Consider the following 20,316-nt stretch of genomic DNA (forward strand, 5'->3'; position numbering starts at 1 on the left):
ATTTCCCAGGCTTGGGAAGCGCTTTAAGCGAACGTCCATCCTCTCCGAGCCCCGCCCTCTCCAAGCCCCGCCCTCTTCTTCCCACGCGCATGCGCCGCACAGGGGCGCCTTCTACGACGCGGCGGCGGCGGAGCGCTTGGCGGCCAGAGTGAAAAGAGCGAGTCGCGGGGAGCGGCGGCGGCGGCGGCTGCAGGGCCGAGGGGACGCGCGGGCGGTGGCGTCGCCATGTCGCACGGTCACAGCCACGGCGGGGGCGGCTGCCGCTGCGCCGCAGAACGGGAGGAGCCGCCCGAGCAGCGCGGCCTGGCCTACGGCCTGTACCTACGCATCGACCTGGAGCGGCTGCAGTGCCTCAACGAGAGCCGCGAGGGCAGCGGCCGCGGCGTCTTCAAGCCGTGGGAGGAGCGGACGGACCGCTCCAAGGTGGGCTTTCGGGGCCCTGGGCGGGCGGCCGAGGCGAGGCAGGGATCTGCGCGGGGCCTCAGGCCACCCGGCTGCTCTGTCAGCCTAGTTCCTGAAGTTAAAAATAACCGCAGCCAGATTGCCAGGCGCTTTCCCGTGCCCGTCTCCTTCCAGCCCTTTGAGAGGCGAACTGGGTTGAATCTCCCCATCTTGCAGGTCAGGGAACTGAGGCCCAGAGACGGGAGAGGGCGCTTTGCTTTCACACGGCCAGCGTGCAGTTCCAGGGATTAGGAAGGGGTTGGTGAGGGAGCACGTCCACGAGGGCGTGTTCCCTGCCGTTTGACCACTGGCCCCGATGGCTGCCTGATCAACTTAACCACCTGATGAAGACCAAAGACCAGTCTTTGGGAGATGAAGCACGTGATCCTATCTAGAGCATTTACCATTGTGGGGTTGCAGAGCCATTTGAAAGCTGTGGACCGCAGAGGTACAGATCTCTGCACACAATTTCAGGAAACTAGTCGGCCCTGGAATTTAGTATGTGCTGGAGAACAGAGGGAGGTTGACTATTTGCATTGCACACCAGTTGTAAAACAGGGTGGAAAATGCCTGAAATTGTGGGCGCTCAGCAAATATTTGTTGCTTTCTCCTCCCTCTCCCCATCCAGTTTGTTGAAAGTGATGCAGATGAAGAGCTTCTGTTTAATATTCCGTAAGTATCTCCTTGGTGCTTGCCTCAGGCTAAATAGGCTGAACCCAGTTGCCTTATCAGGATTCATTCAGTGGTTATATCGAGAGCACACATCTGTTTCTAGAAATGGCCTAAGTTACTGAGGTGGGTGTGTGAGTAGGAAAGGATCAAAACTTTTCCTGGTGCGAGAAAAGACACATTTGTTAAAACATAACTGAGAGGTCAAGGTAACGGCAGAATGCCAGAGGCAGACAGGATCTTAGAAATTATTTAGTACAAGTCTGACACGTAAGTAAACTGAAGCCCAGAAAGGGGAAGGGTCTTGCCCCCAGGGTCACACAGCTCAGCAGAGACTCTAACCCAGGTTGACAACCCTCTTTTTTTGCGTTCTGGCAGATTTACAGGCAATGTCAAGCTAAAAGGCATCATTATAATGGGAGAAGATGATGACTCACACCCCTCTGAGATGAGACTGTAAGTGGCACGGGTCTTGGCCCCGAGAAGCTTCTGTCCTTTTTTCTCTGGTCACTGATAGCACTTTATTCCAGATTGGCAAAATTTTTTCTTTTTACTGGGTTAAATATCCCCTTCTCCTCTTAAAAAAAAAAGTTGTATATTTGTTCTGCATCAGAATACACTAATCTCTTCCTGAATTAACGACATTTTTAGATTAGCTATCTTTTGGACCAGCAGCTTGTCTCTCTTCAAAGTACTTGTTGCGGCACCATTCATTCAGAGAGCATCCTCTAAATGCCAACTGTTGATGACTTTGCAATTTTCTTAATAACCCAGCTGCAGATCTCAAATTATCTTTAAGGACCCTACTCTTGGGGTTAGCGTCAACGTTTTCCCTTCCGTTTTAGACAGTTACAATCTTTCTGTGTGTTTTGTTGAGATGGAATAACTCCAGCTGAGTTTGCATGGCTTTAGTTAGCAGAGTTCAATATCTCTCTTGTAGCAGCTTCCCACATGGCATAGTGGTAACGAATCTGCCTGCCAGTGCAGCAGACGCATTGGTTTAATCCCTGGGTTGGGAGGATCCCCCTAGAGTAGCAAATGGCAACCCACTCCAGTATTCTTGACTGGAAAATTCCATGGATAGAGGAGCCTGGTGGGATACAGTCCATGGTGTCACGAAGAGTCGGACAGGACTGAGCAAATGAGGTATACACACAGGTATACCTCGTTTATAACACTAAATTGGTTGATACCAGAGCTACTACTCCCTTTCTGACAAGCTGCCTTATTTCACTGCAGCCTTTCTAGAAGAAGGGGGACACCACTTGTGCTGGAGAAACAGAAATCAGAAGAACTTTACTTAAGAAGTTCTTCTGAAAAATCAGTCAATTTAAGTGAAAGATTTAAGAAATGGAACTTATTTTTGAATGTTAGAAACATGAATTGGAAAGCAAACCCAAATATTTAATGATTTTAAGGAAATGAAGTAGGTTTGAGTTGATGCTTTGAGACTCTCTTACTTGGGAGATGGATTGGCTGGATAAGACTTGACATCCGTGCTGCATTCTGGGTAAGAGTGGGCTCTGGAATAAACTGGCGTTCAGATTCTGGCTGCACCACTTGCTAGCTGCATGACTTTGGGCAGTATACTTTTTTCTGTATCTAGATTTTTTCATTGTAAAATGGTAATAATAGTCGGAACCTCTTAAGATTGTGGAGAGAAATGAGCTGTAACATATGAAGAGCTTAGAAGAAATCTGGAAGGTAGTATGTGCCCAGTTTTGTTTCTGGTGTGTGTGGGTATTTTGGGGGCTCCATTGCACAGCTTGTGGGATCTTAGTTCCCAGATCAGGGATTGAACCCAGGCCTTCGGCAGTGAAAGTGCAGAATCCTAACCACTGGACCACCAGGGAATTCCCTATTATGTCCCCAGTTTTGCACCCCAGGTGCAAATACTTACATAGCCCTCCATTTTTAAGCACTTTGTACTTTATTAAATCTAAGATATCATTGATTATAAAATGCAGCATTATTTTGTGAACCAGTGATAAAGAAATACATAGCATCTGTTCATTGACATGTCATTGACACATCTAGAAAAGTTAAATTCAGACTTAAATCAGTGAAATTTGAACACAGACTAGTTGTTAGATGATATTAGAGAATTATTGCTAATTGTTAAACTGTTAATTATAAAATAGTAATCACTGCAGATGGTGATGGCAGCCATGAAATTAAAAGACGCTTACTCCTTGGAAGGAAAGTTATGACCAACTAAGATAGCATATTCAAAAGCAGAGACATTACATTGCCAAGAAAAGTTTCATCTAGTCAAAGCTATGGTTTTTCCAGTGGTCATGTATGGATGTGAGAGTTGGACTGTGAAGAAAGTTGAGCCCCAAAGAATTGTTGCTTTTGAACTGTGGTGTTGGAGAAGATTCTTGAGAGTCCCTTGGACTGCAAGGAGATCCAACCAGTCCATTCTGAAGGAGATCAGTCCTGGGTATTCTTTGGAAGGAATAATACTAAAGCTGAAACTCCAGTACTTTGGCCACCTTATGCAGAATTGACTCATTGGAAAAGACTCTGATGCTGGGAGGGATTGGGGGCAGGAGGAGGAGGGGACTGCAGAGGATGAGATGGCTGGATGGCATCACCGACTCGATGGACATGAGTTTGAGTGAACTCCAGGAGATAGTGAGGAACAGGGAGGCCTGGCGTGCTGCAATTCATGGGGTCGCAAAGAGTCGGACACGACTGAGCGACTGAACTGAACTGATCATAGGTTTTTTAAGAAGTCCTCACTCTATAAAGATATATACAAAAATATTTATGAGTGAAATGATATGTTTGGGATTGCTTTAAAATGTCAAGGATAGGGATTTTCTTGGTGGTCCAGTGGTTAAGAATCGGTACTTCCACTGCATGGGCCATAGGTTTGATCCCTGGTCAGGGAACTAAGATTCCCACATGCCACTTAGTGAAGCCAAAATAAATAAGTTGGAAAAAACAACAAGAACAAAAAAGCCCTACCAAAAAACAATCATTTGACAGTTTACCCCTCCCCCGCAAAAAAGAATCAAGCACACACAAAATGGGGGTGATAGGCAAAATTGGCATAATGTTGGTTATTAAAACTTAGTAATAAGTATATGGAGGTTCATTATATTTCTCTTTATTTTTGTATGTGTTTGAAATTTTCAGTAGTAGAAATTTTTAACAAGTGTATCTCTTAAAATTGGTTCAGTTTAACATCCATATCAGCTGTATGGGATATGCACTGTCACTAATCCCATTTTACAGATGAGGAACTAAGAGAGAGGTTAAATCACTTGCCCAAAATTACAGAGCCTGTCAGTGACTCAGGCTTTAAACTTAGGAAGTCTGGCTTCAGAGCACTGCCTCCCATAATGCTGCTCATAAATGCTTACTGTTGGTAGTAGTACTGTGCTGTGCATCATTCTTAGAAACACTTTGAAGCAAACATTTGCTTTCTTATATTACATGCATTTTGCTCTAGCTGATATCTAGACCCATCCCATGTGGATGTGTTAATAAAACACTCTAGAGATTGAGGTGTATGGCTCAGTCTTTTAGACTTTGTGAGTTATAGAGGAGACTGGTCTTTCAAAGACCAGTCTTTGAAAAAAAATTTTTTTTCCTCATTAGCAGTTTTACTTGACTTTCCAAAGCCCATTGTGAGTTGATGGCCTTTTATACCCTTTTCAGAATGGAAATCCCCTGGTTGTATTTTTTTAAGACTGAACTGAACTGAACTGAAGGTGACTCGGTATATAGGCTAATTTTGGACAGAGAGAAAAGATTGAATGTTGGGTTACCTGATCTTATCTCTTAACTGTATTTAGTATGTTTCTGCCAAAGTATCTTTTTCGCCACGAGTAAGCTGTTTTGTTTAATGTCCTCAGCTTGGTCCAAATGTGCTGAGTTGCTTATTTTCTCCGTGCGTTTGCTGCCTGTGACCAGTTTGAGCTGTCTCTTTGTGTTCTGCTTCTCATGTGATCTTAACCCACTCAAAGATGTTATTGGCTTGTGTTGCGGTTCTCAGCTCTTTTCTTGCTGGGTTAAAGATATTTATGTATAAATGCCAGTAAAATGTCATTTCTAAAATTTTATCTTCTTTTGATAGAACTGAGGGGAGTCAGTAGGAAGTTTTGAGAACCTGAAAAATGTGATAATGCACATTTCTCAATTTTTCTCCCCTTTCCTTTCTCAGGTACAAGAACATTCCACAGATGTCCTTTGATGATACAGACAGGGAGCCAGATCAGACCTTTAGTCTGAACCGTGATCTTACAGGGGAATTAGAGTATGCTACAAAGTAAGCACTGGGCCTCTTTTCCACTCTCTGGCTTCTCCTGAGAATAGCAGGCACTCCCTTGTTTGCAGAGAGCATTTGTGCATTAGCGCTTACTGGGCTTGCAGTTTGGTTTTGGCTGGTCTTCTGCTATCTTAGCATCAGAAACAAGTTAAAACAGTGGAGAGTCCTGATCCTAGGCTTGGTCAAATTTTGGCAGAGTTTCAGTGCAAGCCACAGACTTGTTAACCTGGAATCAGTTGACAGATCTGAATGAGCTCCTAGCGTGGTCTTAGGAAAAATGTTTTCAGAATTGCTCTTTGCATAGTGGGCTTACAGCAGCTAAGTTACATGTGACCACATATCTCTTCACTGATTTCTCTCTTTTTTGAGCTTGCTTTCAAATCCCTGTGTAGCTGCACAGTGGGGGCAGTATTGATTATTTTTCGTCCCTATTGCCTTGGACAAGATCTGGCCAATTTCAGTAAATGTTCACGGTATTAATTGCTTGTCCAGAGGAGAAGAATGAAACGTAAGACCCCAAGATTATTCTCTGACATTTGCCTGGGTTCTACCACAAGATGGAGCTGGAATTGACATATTTAACATGGTGGTGAGCAGGCTCTCTGACCTCTAATTGTTGTCTTCTCTCTCTACTCCTTCATCCTCTAGAATTTCTCGTTTTTCAAATGTCTATCATCTCTCAATTCATATTTCAAAAAACTTCGGAGCCGATACCACGAAGGTCTTTTATATTGGCCTGAGAGGAGAATGGACTGAGGTAAGATGGGGCTGGAAGTGTTCTTGCCCTTCCGTGATGTGCACATGTGTGTTTGTAGCTATAGGCTGTGTTAGTAGGAGCTTGAAGGAAAGGAAAAAGAGCGAGCAAGTGAGACATTGATTACTTTGAGTCTCTATAATATTTCATGGTTTCATCGCTGTAAACTATCTCATTTGACAGGCTATAGGAATTTTAAGGGGGTTGAAATAATACAGTTGATGTCAATTTGGTTTTTCACCTTAAAATTCTTTCCTTGATTTAACATTGTTGATAACTTTTTTTGTTCCAGGCACCAGAGATAGGGTGGTAAACAAGATAGACAAGTTCTTCTTCTCATGGTGCCTCCATTATAGTGAAGAAATGAATCTTCTAAGTTACAGGGTGACTCATTGATTTGATCTTATCCAGGCTTCTCATGGGCTTCCCAGGTGGCTCAGTGGTAAAGAATCACCAATGTGAGTTCAATCCTTGAGTCAGGAAGATCCCCTGGAGGAGGAAATGGCAACCCACTCCAGTATTCTGCCTGGGAAATCCCATGGACAGAGGAGCCTGGTGGGATGATGCAGTCCATAGGGTCTCAAAGAGTCAGATGCAACTGAGCACACAGTGCAGGCTTCTCAGGATAAAAAACATCTGAATGGGGATGAAATTAGAGGATGATGTCTAGAAATGAACCTGAATAAGGACTACTCCAGTGTGTGGTCTGGGAAGTGGCCAGCTGACCCAGCCTCTTAATTTTCTTGCAGCTTCGCCGACATGAGGTGACCATCTGCAATTATGAAGCATCAGCCAACCCAGCTGACCACAAGGTCCATCAGGTTACCCCACAGACACACTTTATTTCCTAAGGGCTGGCCAAGACTCCCACAGAGGTGTTGTGTTGGTGAAGAAGTATGACATCCTGTTGGGAAGGACAAAGAGAGATGGGGCTCCAAAGAGAGTTGGCTGCCACAGCCTCTACCAAGCTTTGTCTTTGGGGCTTGCTGCAGAAACCTGGCCTATAGAAGACACCACACCCCCAGGAAGGGTTGTGTGGGTGCCGAGGAACAATCGTGGTTCTCTAGGGCCCTAAAGAAATTGGGTCTTGGGCCGGTCAGTACCTGGCAGCCGTGGGTAATGCCTGCCTTCCCAGTTTATGTGGCCATGGGATCCCAAGTGTCTTGTTGCTTTGTGGCAGGATTATTGTGTGACTTGTTTTTAAAATGGAAACTATTCCTGGGCTGCAGTAAACTTTCTGAAGCCTCAGCATTGTGTTTGTATTAACCATCAGGAGGGTCTCCAGCTAGAAATACTTGTCCTTGCTTGCTCCTTCTCCCTGTCATCTTTCAACATTCTTGTCAAGTTGCCCAGCTTGGAGTTGTCTGTCGTGCACCAGTGTCCCATGTTATAGCTTGAAGAGCAGAAATCTCCTGATGCTGCTTAATAGCTTGGGAGGGTCTTTTTTTCCTGTTGCCCAGGTAAGCAGTCTGAGGAGAGCATTGTTTCTGTGCGGGTATCCTGGTCAGGGTAAGATTGGGACTTTGATATGCTTCTCTTTGGGACATCCTTAATGTTTATCAGCTTTTAACTAGTGTTGTAAGCCCAGTGGCAGAATTTGGAGATCTCAGTTCTTCTGTTCATGGCTTTTTATTCACTGTGACTAATAAGCTTCCTAATAAATCCTTGCCAGACTTAATGTTTATATATTCTTTTGTGTTCTTAGTAGTAATTATGAAACCTTTGTTGAGAACTGTATAAGATTTTCAAATCTCTTTGTTATTTTGGACTAGGTAGATCATAAGTGCCACAATTGTATCAACACTAGATTAGTGTCTCCAGGAAAGGTCAGGCCACATTCTGTATAGTAGGGTGAAAACACTCCTACACCCACTAACCCACATTTTGTAAAGAAGCTGAGGTTAAAATCCTTACATTTCATTTCTCATGTAAGGAAGTAACTTATGGGGTGGTTTACAAAAATAAGGGAGAACAGATTCTCGAGTTCATCAGAAGAAATGATGGTGAGGAAATTAAGTGAGCAGCAGATACAGTCTGAAGGTGGACCCAAGACTGGACTTAAGTTTTGAAAGTCAGTTGTACGTCAAGGCTGTGTATTGTCACCCTGCTTATTTAACTTATATGCAGAGTACATCATGAGAAACTCTGGGCTGAAAGAAACACAAGCTGGAATCAAGATTGCCGAGAGAAATATCAGTAATCTCAGATATGCAGATGACACCACCCTTATGGCAGAAAGTGAAGAGGAACTAAAAAGCCTCTTGATGAAAGTGAAAGAGGAGAGTGAAAAAGTTGGCTTAAAGCTCAACATTCAGAAAACAGATCATGGCCTCTGGTCCCATCACTTCATGGGAAATAGATGGGGAAACAGTGGAAACAGTGTCAGACTTTATTTTTGGGGCTCCAAAATCACTGCAGATGGTGACTGCAGCCATGAAATTAAAAGATGCTTGCTCCTTGGAAGAAAAGCTATGACCAACCTAGATAGCATATTCAAAAGCAGAGACATTACTTTGCCAACTAAGGTCCGTCTAGTCAAGGCTATGGTTTTTCCAGTGGTGATGTATGGATGTGAGAGTTGGACTGTGAAGAAAGCTGAGCACCGAAGAATTGATGCTTTTGAACTGTGGTGTTGGAGAAGACTCTTGAGAGTCCCTTGGACTGCAAGGAGATCCAACCAGTCCATTCTAAAGGAGATCAGCCCTGGGTGTTCTTTGGAAGGAATGATACTAAAGCTGAAACTCCAGTACTTTGGCTACCTCATGCAAAGAGTTGACTCATTGGAAAAGACTCTGATGCTGGGAGGGATTGGGGGCAGGAGGAGAAGGGGACTGCAGAGGATGAAATGGCTGGATGGCATTACTGACTCGATGGACGTGAGTTTGAGTGAACTCCAGGACTTGGTGATGGATAGGGAGGCCTGGCGTGCTGCAATTCATGGGGTCGCAAAGAGTCGGACACGACTGAGCAACTAAACTGATCTGAACACCAGTTGGGCTTAAGTATCTTAAAAGAGATTTGAAATAGTATTTTCTCCCTTGCAGAAAATAGAAACACTTGATAATGGGAATTAGTGTTGAATTTGATCCTTTTGAGAGAATTCCTCTGAATCGGCCCGCACAGTTGTTAGCCTGTTTCTCCAGGCTGTCCTGGGGAAAGTCTGCCACCACCAAGCCTGTCAAGCCTCAGAATTTCTAAATATGCAGTCCGAAATCAACCAGAATGCAAACATTATTCTTGATGCACTAAGGATAGTACTCACTCTACCACAGGCTCTCTATGTCACTTGGGTCATTTGGAGATAAAAAAGAATGACTATGTTTAATTTGGAGTAGGGGGAAAATAAAGTTAGAAATGTTAGAGCAGACTAGCCCTTCATTAATCCCACTGATTAAAGCACTAGTCATAGGTAGCCTCTGGGGCAAGGCCTCTGAATTTGAGCTTCCCTTTGAAGAGTTTGCTCTAATTGCCACAGTGTCTCAAGTGATTGGAGTGCAGGAGGAGTTGTTTATTTTTCCACAAGCAGACCTAACCAGGAGTCTGGGAGAAGGGGCAGGTGTATTGTCTTCACCCACTCATTCCCCTTCCAGTCCTGGGTCCTTGGTCTGCTTTGGACTTCTGGACCAAAAGTTTTCCTGTTCAGGGCCTCCTCTGACCTGCTGAGTGCTCAAAGCCCCTCTTAACTTGGGAAAAAGTGCTTTGCTGAGCTTCCAGATCCTATTTTCTTTCAGTTCAAAGAAAAATCAGCATAGGTTACACTGGGCAAGTGAGTCCTGAGCTGCTGAGGGCTGACTCATTTCCTGTGTGCGGATGTCCACAGGCTCTGTCAGGGACGTGGTCCTTCAACTCAGCTTGCCTCCCCTTCCAGCCTTTATGTGGGCCCCGAGTCCCGCTCCATTTTACCAGTGCAACAAGGAGCAGAGAGTGCCCTCAGTGGTTGCTAACTGAAACCCTTTTTGTTAACAACTGGAGCCTCCGACGGTAGTATTTTGTGCACTGTCTGCATGTCATAGCTTGCCGAGGGTAGAGCTAAGGTAACACTTCGGATTCCTGACCAGTTGCCCCGGACACTGCTGATACCAGTATGCTTTCTTTTCCCAGGGTCCTTTTTAGAGTCATTAAGTCCTCACACTGTGATTTTACACTGTATAAAGCATTTCCACACGACCTCATTTGAGCCTTAACAGCAAAGCTGTGAAGCAAGCAGGGTGGTTATTACCGCCGTTTTATAGCTCAGGAAGCAGGTGCAGAGGCAGCATTAGAGTAATCCTGAGATTGCTGTTTACTTCCCTCTCCTGAGCCTGTTTCTTATCTTTAAAAGTAAGACTGGAAGACCAGACAGTCTCAAAGGGTCTTGTCAGCTGGAGTGTGTGACTCCATGATGCTGGAATAGGACCAGTGGTGGGTACCCCAAGACCATAAGGGATGGGAAGGTGGGAAACGACGCTTGAGAATGCCTCTAGCCTCAGGAAGAATGCCTCTCCTTCAGGAGACCGACGCATGGGTGGTGGTAGCAAGTGGGAATCACGGGTGCGTCGTCTAGACCCTGAGGAAACTCCGTGGCCTAATCACGGGGAGTCGTCCCACCGTACGCAACATGGCAGCCCTCATCCGAAGAAACCCTGACGCCCACTTCCGGGATCCGTAGCGCTGGCCAGGCTACTTCCGGCAGCGCGATGGCTAGGTTCCCGGGACTCGAACGGAAGTTCCGGCGGGGGCGGCCGAGGGGGGAAGAGTGTGTGTGTCTGTGCCGGAGAAAGAGGAGAAAATCGCCCGAGAGGTCTTGAAACCCCCCAGGGAGTGGAGGTACCCTGGTCCGGGGCCAGCAGGCGGGGGAAGGGCACTGGGGTGGCCTCGGCTTCGCCACGAGGGTCCTGGCGAGAGAGGAGGGGCAACCGCAATTGTGAGGGATGGGGGTGGGGAGTGAGGTGCGAAGAGGCGCCGGCCGGGCTTGGGGAGTTTCGGGGTAGAGACAGGGAAGAAGGTGGGGTCCGGGTATGCTGAGAGGGGCTTCACGCTCGGAAGTTGGAGAATCCCACTGTGGGGCGGGGTGGGGGGTGCTCTCCAGGGTCAAAAGTGGAACGCCCCTGTGTGGGCAGAAGCGGGTCCGGGATCAGGATACAAAATGTCACTGTGAGGCGGGCGACCCTCCGTCAGAACAGAAGTCCCCATTGTGGGGAGTGGGAGACCCTGAATCAGGGTGCAGGTTTTTCCTGTGGGGAGGAAGACCCCAGGTCGCGGAGGCTGGGGAGAGGGGGAAGGCACCACTCAGAGGAACGACCTAGGGTGAGAGGTGGAAGTTGCTCAGTGGGGGAAGGAAGGGAATCCCAGCTTGGGGCAAAAGATGAATTCCTGTGTGGGAAGAGGGACCCCGGGGTCAGAGTTGAGGAGGGATCCTCCTGTGAAGAGGGGCACTCGGAGGTCCGAGGGGGAAGGTGGCAGCCCTTTGGTAGGGTGGGAGGGGTGGACACAGGCAGGAAGGGTAGGCACTTAGGCTCCGGTAGCAGAAGCTTCCGGGGAGTTTGGAGGATGCTAAGGATGGGGAGGAGCCCGCCAGCTTGACATTCTTTTGTGTGTTTGGGAATCCCGGAGCGTGGTCGAGCTGGGTGGGGGGAACCTGTTTGGGAGTGGTGGGCAGCAGCAGGTAGCCTCTTTCAGGAGGGGCGTGGAGAGCGTCAGTTAGCGGGTGGGCGGTGGATCAGAGTTCGTGTGCCTCCTGGGGCACGGGCAGTCCCAGGGGCTCTCAGAATGGTTGAGGAGGACTGGATGGGAGGGGAGTTGGACGAAATAGTGTGTGGGGTTGAGGGTAGAGGCCGGAAGCCTCTTTGCCTGGCATTTTTCTCCCCCTGATCTCCCTGTAGGGCTGGGAGAAGGGGATCCGGGGCTCTAGAGAGGGGAGGTGACTGTACAGTAGGGAGAGCAGGCAGTCACCTGCTGAGGGCGGTCGGGTGGGGAGGAGGCTGCAGGGAGCCCCCGGCTCCCCTCCCACCAGCGCTCCTGAGCCCAGCCTCTGCCCACCTCCAGCCCAAGCTCAGGCTGTGTGGGGGGCCAGACCTAGGGCTGCCAGAGTGGCTGCCTCTGCTGTTCTGCCCTGGAACCAAGGCACACTTCCTCCCTGCTCGGCCCCAGGACTTTTTTGCCTGCCTTTCCTTTGTGTCCAGGAGCTAGAATCTAGGGTGCTTGAGGGGCCCAGGTTTGTGTTTCTGCTCCTCAGTCAGGATGCTCTCCGCTGCCTGGCCTTGCCCTTGACCACTGCCCGGCATTTGCACAGGCCCCAGCCGTGGAGCCCTGCAGTGTATGTGTGGTAACACCATGTCTGTGCCCCTGCTCACCGACGCTGCCACTGTGTCTGGAGCTGAGCGGGAAACAGCTGCGGTAAGGGTCCTCTCCTACCCCACGCAGCCCCTGGGACCACAGGACCACCCCCCTGGGGAACTGGCTGGAGTGGGTGTGGGGAGAATGGAGGTGGCAGTGATGAGAGGGGGGCAGCCCTGCAGCCGGGAGGCAGAGGGCTGCTCCCTCAGCGTCCCCCCTCCCAGATCCTCAAGGGTGAGGGAGGGGTGACCAGAAGTTGGAGGGCAGTGAGAGAGCAATGGCAGGATGATGACTGCCCTCTTCCCCATCTCTGACTCTCTTCCAGGTGATTTTTTTACATGGACTTGGAGACACAGGGTGAGTGAGCTGGGGAGGGGGTGTTTCTGGGGAGGCCCGCGCCCTCCTCCTTCCCTCCCCACATTGGTGCCTTTTCTCCCTTCCCTCCTACAGGCACAGCTGGGCTGACGCCCTCTCCACCATCCGGCTCCCTCATGTCAAGTACATCTGTCCCCATGCGTGAGTGTCACCGCATGGGAGGGGCTAAGGAAGGGGAGTGGTCCTGTGGTCCCAGGCCTCTTCTCTGCTGCCAGCTGCATGCTGGGGCCAGGGGCCCAGAGCGGTCTGAAAGGCCCTTTTCAGCCTTCATTCCTGTGGAACCCTCCAGGAACAGGGTCCAGCCCCAGCCCCCAACCCAGGGCCTCCTTGACCCAAGACTCCTAAAACCGGGACCCCCCTGCCCCCCTTCCCCAAGTACTTACCCACTGAGCTGGAACCCTGTCACACCGAGTGCTGGGCTTTGCTTCTCCATCGCTACTGCCGATGCCCCAACCACAGCCTCCAGCCCCACGTGGCAGGTTGCCTGGCAACACCTTAAACACAGGCCCTGCCCGCTGGGAGGGTTCCCCAGGGGCTGCCCTGCCCCGTCCTGGGCTGTCTGCTGTGGCTGCCTCATCCCTCCTGTACGTGACGGTCCTCCTTGCTGCCCCTCCGCAGGCCTCGGATCCCTGTGACACTCAACATGAAGATGGTGATGCCCTCCTGGTGAGCTTGGGGAGGGGAACAGGAGCCAAGGGAGCTGCCCTGGGGCCAGCCCAGGTCTCCCAGTGGCTGCCAACTCCTCTACTCCAGGTTTGACCTGATGGGGCTGAGTCCAGATGCACCAGAAGACGAGGCTGGCATCAAGAAAGCAGCAGAGAACAGTAAGGCCCCAGCCCCTCCTCGGCATCTTCCCTCTCCCCCTCGGCCCCCCAGGAAAGTGCTGGGCAGAACCTCTTGTCTGGCTCCCTTCCTGGAGTCCCTCCAGCAGCTTTCCCCCCACCCGGTTATGCCCCCTCCCCCCAGTCAAGGCCTTGATTGAGCATGAGATGAAGAATGGGATCCCTGCCAATCGGATCGTCCTGGGAGGCTTTTCACAGGTGAGCGGAGAGAGAGGGAGGGGGTGGGTAATGGGTGCTGAGCTGTGCCCTTCGTGACCCCCTCATTCTCTTCTTTCTCCAGGGTGGAGCTCTGTCCCTCTACACAGCCCTCACCTGCCCCCACCCTTTGGCTGGCATTGTGGCATTGAGCTGTTGGCTGCCTCTGCATCGGGCCTTCCCCCAGGTGGGCGTCTCCACGACCCTGCTCCTGCCCTCTGTCTCAGTGCTGGGGGGGATCGTGCCCAAGCCTCTTAAGTCCTATCTGGCCCACAGGCAGCCAATGGCAGTGCCAAGGACCTGACCATCCTTCAGTGCCACGGGGAGCTGGACCCCATGGTTCCTGTACGGTTTGGGGCCCTGACAGCCGAGAAGCTGCGGTCTGTTGTCACACCTGCCAGGGTTCAGTTCAAGACGTACCCAGGGGTCATGCACAGCTCGTGTCCCCAGGTCAGTGAGCAGGGGCTCCTTCCTCTCCCTGCCCGTCTCCCTCTAGCCAGGCGCATCTCACAGTCCCCCTCACCCCCAGGAGATGGCAGCTGTGAAGGAGTTTCTCGAGAAGCTGCTGCCTCCTGTCTAACCAGAGCTGCTGTCCCCAGGCACGGTCCCCCCGCTCACGGTGGGGGGACTTGGCACGCGTGGCACCATCTTGGATCTGAGCCGGTCGAACCCCTTTCTCACCCTCCTGGACCCATTTCCTCTTCTCACAGGCCTCTGGGGCAGACAGGCCAAAGCCTGGCCAGGCCCTCCTTCCTGGCTTCAGCCCCCTGGCTGTCTGCTGCAGCGGGTGGGCTGCTTTCTTATCCCATTTCCCTGGAGGTGGGGGCCACCCCCCTGGCAGCAGTATTGGAGGGGCTGTAGGCAGCGGGAGAAAGGGGCCCAGCCGCTGACCCACTCACTCAGGACCTCACTCACTAGCCCCGCTTTGGGCCCCCTCCGGTGACCTCAGGGTTTGGCCCATGGGGCCCTCCCAGGCCCCACCTCCTCCCGCCTCCCCCCAACTGATTCTGCCCAGATAATCGTGTGTCTCCTGCCTCCACTCCAGCTGCTTCTCAATCATGAATGTGTCCATGGCCCGACCCCTGGCCGTTGTGGGCTCCCTGCCCCTGCGCAGGAGTATGGGTGACGGGGCCGTCTTTCGAGGGGGCCTCCCCTCAGCCATTCCGATGTGGGGGCTGGGCCCTGCCTCCCCATTACCCTCTGCCCCCCGCGGGCCTGGAGCCTGCCGGGCTGGACTGGGGCTCAAGGTCTGCCCCAGCCGCTTCACCCCATGTCATCCCCATGCTAGGTCTGGGGAGCTGGGAGGAGTCTTGTGTCTCGTCTTCTGTCTCCATGTAGTTTCGGGTGTTTTTCTGGTCATGTCCTGGATTCCGATAAAATTAAAGAAACTGCTTCAACTCTTAGGCCTGGGCGATTCTATCCAAGCGGTAGAGTGTGACCACGTGCAAGTATCTGCTCCAGTGTAAGAAAAGTGTTTATTTTAAATACTTTAGGATGCTCCTTCATAGCAGTATAAATTAGTGCCTAGGAAGAGGGGCTTCTGTGTGTCTTAAAGCCCTGCTGACACCACTCAGCCTTGGTGGTCCACATGGGTTCCTGGCCCCTGTGGCACACAGACCCGATACCTGGTCACTGGAGACCTGGGCCTTGTGCCCGGCGGGCTCAGTGGGCCCAGCTGGGGTCCGAGGTAGTGGAGCCTTTGGGGCCCCTGGGTTCCTGCCAGAGGCTGGAGAGCAGGCAGTTGCTTTTCTCCCTTTTCTGGTTCGTGGGAGGCCAGGGTCTCAGGCCTGCGTGCCAAAGCCTGAAGGATTCTGCTTCTGCCAGCGCCATAGATCTTCACCTGGAACGGGACAAGGTCCGTGCTCAGGGGCCACACTGAGTGCAGGGCCCACAGTGTCTTGGGCAGTCCAGGATGGGCCAGTCTGGACCCCAGAAGCCCTTTCCTGGCTCCCGAGTCTCTCCCGGCAGTCAGGTAAGCACCCAGGGTCAGGGGTTAGGGCGAGCACTCACACATCCTGTCCAGCCCTAGGGCTGCTGACCAGCCCAGCTCCTTGAGGGCCAGGCTGGGGTTGGCATAACAGGCAGCCACGTCGCCTTCACGCCGGGCCACCACCTTGTATGGGATCTGTAGGAGAGGGGGCAGTTGTAGCCTAGCTGAACCAGCCCTGGCATCACCCACCAAGTTGCTGACCAGCCCTCCAGAAATGGAGGTGTGGAGCAGGGTCTCGCTCTTAGGCGTCAAGGCCTCAGGCAGGCTCGAGTAGACAGTGGGACTCAGGTGCCCATCAGGTATGTCAGTGTGAGGGGCTGGGGGTGGGGCAGGGTGGGCTGCCAGCCTACCTTCTTCCCGGAGGCCTTCTCCATGGCCTGGACCATCTGTAGCACCGAATAGCCTGTGCCCGTGCCCAGGTTGTAGATCTGCCCAGGAAAGGAGGGCAGAGATTGCAGTGGGGGTGCACTGACTTCCCTCTGGGCCCCATTGGTCCCGGCCTCTGTCTCCGTCTCCCCCACTTCTCCCTTCTCCCCCTACCCGGCAGCCACACTGCTCCTTCAGCTTCCTCAAGGCTGCAATGTGGCCCTTGGCCAGATCCACGACGTGGATGTAATCCCGGACGCCTGCAGAGGAGGAAGTAGTTGCAGGAGGGGTCCGTTACAGTCTCCGTCCCACCTCAGCCTCCCTCGTGGCTCCTCCGGCTCCTGGGCTCACCTGTGCCATCCTCTGTGTCATAGTCATTGCCAAAGACATTCAGTACCTCCCGTCGCCCAATCGCCACCTGGGTTGGAGGTCAGGTTAGCTCTTGCCAGGCCCTCACCCGTGGAGCCCACCCGCTTCCTTTCCCTTCTTCCTTACCTGGGAGACGTAGGGCATGAGGTTATTGGGGATGCCCTGCGGATCCTCGCCGATGCAGCCTGAGGCATGGGCGCCTATGGGGTTGAAATACCGCAGCAGCACTGCATTCCAGGCCTGTGGGATGCATGTCAGACAGAGGGGGTTGGGGTGCAAGCTGTATGGCCCACCTGAAACCAGAGCCGCCTCCCCCGCCCCACCTTGCTCATTCTCTGTCCTTAGAAAGGAGCAGGGGACCCAGCCCTCCCCGAAAGGTCTGAAGTCACCACCGCTTCCTGAGCCCCAGCTTTGGCCTCGGGGAGGGTGGCTCAGGACCCCATCCTGGGGCTCGGGGCAGGCTGTGAGGGGCCCAAGAGTGGGGCCCAGGCTGAGGCAGAAGGAGCCCTTACCTTGTCCGCCTGGCACAGGTCCCGGATCATTTCCTCGATGAAGAACTTGGACTTGCCATAGGGGTTGGTACAGCCACCTGTGGGGTGGGCCTCGTCCAGGGGCAGGTATTGGGGGTTCCCGTACACGGTGGCCGAGCTGCTGAACACCAGGTTCTTCACCCCATGGGCCCTCATCATCTGCCCGCAGAGGAGAGGCATCAGTGGCCCCTGCCAGCCCCCCAGGTGGAGGGGGCCGAGGTGTGAGCTCCCGTTTACAGAAGGGGAGACTGTGGCTGAGAGCTGAAGACGTGTCCAGTGTGTGAGCCAGCTTGGGCTCTGCCACCGTGTTTGGTACTGCCTGCCTGGCCCGGGGCCCTCCCAGGGTCTGTCCCTGGCCCAGGTCTCACCTCCAGAAGCTGGATGGTTCCTGTCAGGTTGACTCTGTAATAATCCAGGGGCTTCTGCACTGACTCACCCACAGCCTTGAGCCCCGCAAAGTGGATGACTGCCATGAAGCTGTGCTGCAGGGTGGCAAAGCTGGGATCAGATGTGGCTTACAGGCCCAGCCTTTGGAAGTGCCCACTGCTTGCCTTCCTGCCAAGCGCCCACCTTCTTAAAGAGACGTTGCAGAGCTGTCTGGTCCAAGATGTCCATCTCCTCAAACTCCACAGAGCGGCCTGTCAGCTCCTGAACCCGCCGTAGGCTCTCAGGCATGGAGCCCCCTCCTGGTTGGGCACACAGAGGCCATCAAAATCAGAGGCGATGGGGAGCTGGGTTCCCAAGGGACTGGCCAGGCATACACCCCTTGGAGGTGGATGTAGAACCCAGGGTTTCCCTTCCATCCCCCCGGAGCCCCAGGCCCCTTCCCTCTGTCCGGCTCACCACGAATGGCGTTATGGAAGTTGTCAATGACCATGGGCGAATAGCCCGCCTCCAGCAGCTCCAGGACGGTGTGGCTGCCAATGTAGCCAGCCCCACCTGTTACCAGCACCTTCTCTGCCATTATGCCTGGCTCAGGACAGAGACTCAGAAGTGGCCGAGGCTGTCTGCTCAGAGCTTCTTTCAACCTGGAAACGTGTCCGAAGCAGTGGTGTGTCCTAGTTAATAGGGTGGGTCTGGAGTCAGCCCTGGTCCAAGGCCGAAGAGCATCACTTTCTGGCCTTAGGCCTTGGAGAACAGTTCTCTCTTGGCCCTAGTTTCCACCTCTATAACATGGAGTTTATAACTGTATGAGTATGTGGTCATGGAAGGGTCAGATGTGGTGATTCTAAAGGCCCATCACACGGTATAGGTGGAGATGGATGCACAGGCACCATAACTTCTAGCCCTAATTGACTGGGGGTTGGGAAGATGGAACCTGAGTCTCCACACTGCTTCCCTGAGGCATCTGGGGACTGGACATTTCTGGACAGAAGGAAACGCGGCAGCAGCACTGGATTCGCAAGAGGCCAGCAAGAGGTGTCTGCTCAGACCCAGGCCTCCCCAGTCCCTCCACCATCACTGGTACAAACTGGCTCCTCGGTTCAGTGACTAACACCTCCTGGGGTAAGCAGCCCTCCCTGCCCTCTGCACCCTTTTTGCACCCACAGAGGTCAACTGGGAGAGGCAGGAAATACAGCAGATGGCCTCAGGGTGGGTCCTCTGCCCAGCAGGCTGAGCCCAGCCCTGGGGCTGCAGCACTGTAGTCCTGGAGTGGGCCCCACCCCCAGGTCGGTCAGGCTGGTTCAGCCAGTGCGGATGCCACTCCTGGCCTGGCGGTAAGAATCCCGCCTAATTGTAGGCGGCACTCAACACGGTGGTGTAGACGTGGCTTTGGCCCCCGATTTCACTGCCAGGTGTGCACCGCCGCCCTGAACAAACTCCACGGTCAGAGACGGTGATGGGGTTGGCGGGGGAGGAAGTCCAGACACAGAGGCCTTTCATTGGGGCAGCCTGGCCCGCAGCCGCCTTCCTCCAAGCAGCCTTAATCCTGTTCTGGGTTCATACAGTTCCTAACCCACTAGACTGAACGCCCACTGCGTGCCAGGCTCTGTATTGGGCACTTTTGCATTATCTCCCTGAATTCCTCCAACGTCCTAATGAGGCAGGTGTTATTACTGCCAGTTTACAGAAAAGGATACTAAGGTCAGAGAGGTTAAGTAATTTGCGTAAGTCACATAGCCAGTGACGGCGGGTTTAGAATCTGGATCTAGTCCCGCTCCTCCCTGAGCAGTTCGCCCCCCGCCCCCACTGGTTCCCGTCGGACTTTGCCCTAGGCGTTGAAGCCGCCCCCGCCCCCGCCCCACCGAGCACCAAGCAGTGTGCAGGCCCCCCGAAAATGGTGGAGGGGCCCCCAGAGAGGCAGGAAGGCCGATGAGGTTGCCCTCCCTCCGACACGCGGGGTGATCTATGGTCAGCTCTCGCCTCAGTCTTCCCCATCAGTAAAATGGAAGGGAGGGGGCGCAGGGCCTTGAGCGCTCGCGTGCCCTAGAGTCTCAGGCTGGGGATTCGGGCAGTGGCTGGATAGGGACAGAACTAGGAGGCCCCCAGCCGGGAATGAATGAATCCTAGCCGCTCCAGCCAAGGCAGCGAGAGCTAGGAGCCGCGGGGGCGAGCCCGCCTAGGCGGAACTCTGCCCAGAACGCAGCCCGGACCCCCGAGACTCCCCCTCGCTCCCAGCGGACCACCCGGCCCCTCGCAAACCCGCTCGGCCCCACCCCTCATCAGCCTCCCAAACCTGCTCCGCACCACGCGCCCCGCGCAGTCTCGAACGGCGCCGCCTCCAGTGCTCCGTGACCGGTCCCTTTAAGAGCCGACGCTCCGCCCTGGACCCGCCCCCCGTCACGCCCCCAAGAGACGTGTCGGTTGGGAGCCGGCAGTACGGGGAGCCGAGTGGACCAAGAGCGCCGCGGCTCCAGGACGCTTGCGCGGCACCATCTGCAGAGGACGGTACCGACCGGTGCCTGGGCGGTGGACCGAGGAACACGCCGTCGGCACCCGGGGCCCGCGAGACTTGGCGTGCTCCCCCGTCCCGATCCCTGGAAGCAGGCGCTGCGCCCCGGGAGATGCGGCTTGTCGGCGGCGCCCGGCAGCCATCCTGCAGCAGGAGCGACAGCCGAGCGCGGCGCGGGAGACAGCGGCTCCACTCTCAACCCCAGGTTTCCCACCTTTTGTCAGTAAGCCTGGCGTGAAGTAGATGGCTTCCTGGAACGGAGAGGCTGGAGGGGCGGCGCCGATGGAAGGGAATGGGT

The 20,316-nt window shown here is 53.1% G+C and overlaps 3 protein-coding genes across 5 annotated transcripts; 2 read left to right on the plus strand and 1 right to left on the minus strand.

The window, feature by feature from the left end:
• Positions 78-7,827, plus strand: PITHD1 (PITH domain containing 1). Its single transcript, XM_013974368.2, has 6 exons — positions 78-423; positions 1,070-1,113; positions 1,489-1,566; positions 5,285-5,389; positions 6,038-6,146; positions 6,893-7,827. The coding sequence occupies exons 1-6, from the start codon at positions 226-228 to the stop codon at positions 6,992-6,994; spliced, it is 636 nt and encodes a 211-aa protein (XP_013829822.2). The 5' UTR covers positions 78-225; the 3' UTR covers positions 6,995-7,827.
• LYPLA2 (lysophospholipase II) lies at positions 10,822-15,271 on the plus strand. Its single transcript, XM_005676862.3, has 10 exons — positions 10,822-10,949; positions 12,415-12,518; positions 12,784-12,815; positions 12,909-12,974; positions 13,452-13,499; positions 13,587-13,657; positions 13,800-13,873; positions 13,956-14,057; positions 14,147-14,320; positions 14,400-15,271. The coding sequence occupies exons 2-10, from the start codon at positions 12,441-12,443 to the stop codon at positions 14,448-14,450; spliced, it is 696 nt and encodes a 231-aa protein (XP_005676919.1). The 5' UTR covers positions 10,822-10,949; positions 12,415-12,440; the 3' UTR covers positions 14,451-15,271.
• On the minus strand, positions 15,325-19,895 carry GALE (UDP-galactose-4-epimerase). Of its 3 annotated transcripts, none has more exons than XM_018055684.1 (11): positions 19,803-19,895; positions 17,969-18,183; positions 17,696-17,811; positions 17,494-17,607; positions 17,108-17,284; positions 16,722-16,835; positions 16,578-16,644; positions 16,401-16,486; positions 16,211-16,288; positions 15,881-15,995; positions 15,325-15,710 (listed from the first exon to the last, which is right to left on the minus strand). In XM_018055684.1, exons 2-11 carry the CDS (start codon positions 18,087-18,089, stop codon positions 15,652-15,654), a joined length of 1,047 nt encoding a protein of 348 aa, XP_017911173.1. In that variant the 5' UTR covers positions 18,090-18,183; positions 19,803-19,895; the 3' UTR covers positions 15,325-15,651. The 3 variants fall into 3 exon arrangements, with proteins under 3 accessions (XP_017911173.1, XP_017911179.1, XP_017911185.1); XM_018055690.1 differs by having other exon boundaries at positions 15,327-15,710; positions 19,814-19,894; XM_018055696.1 differs by having other exon boundaries at positions 15,327-15,710; positions 17,969-18,153; positions 19,803-19,847.

Source organism: Capra hircus, chromosome 2, assembly GCF_001704415.2.
Source record: "Capra hircus breed San Clemente chromosome 2, ASM170441v1, whole genome shotgun sequence".
In the NCBI taxonomy this organism is placed as follows: Eukaryota; Metazoa; Chordata; class Mammalia; order Artiodactyla; family Bovidae; genus Capra; species Capra hircus.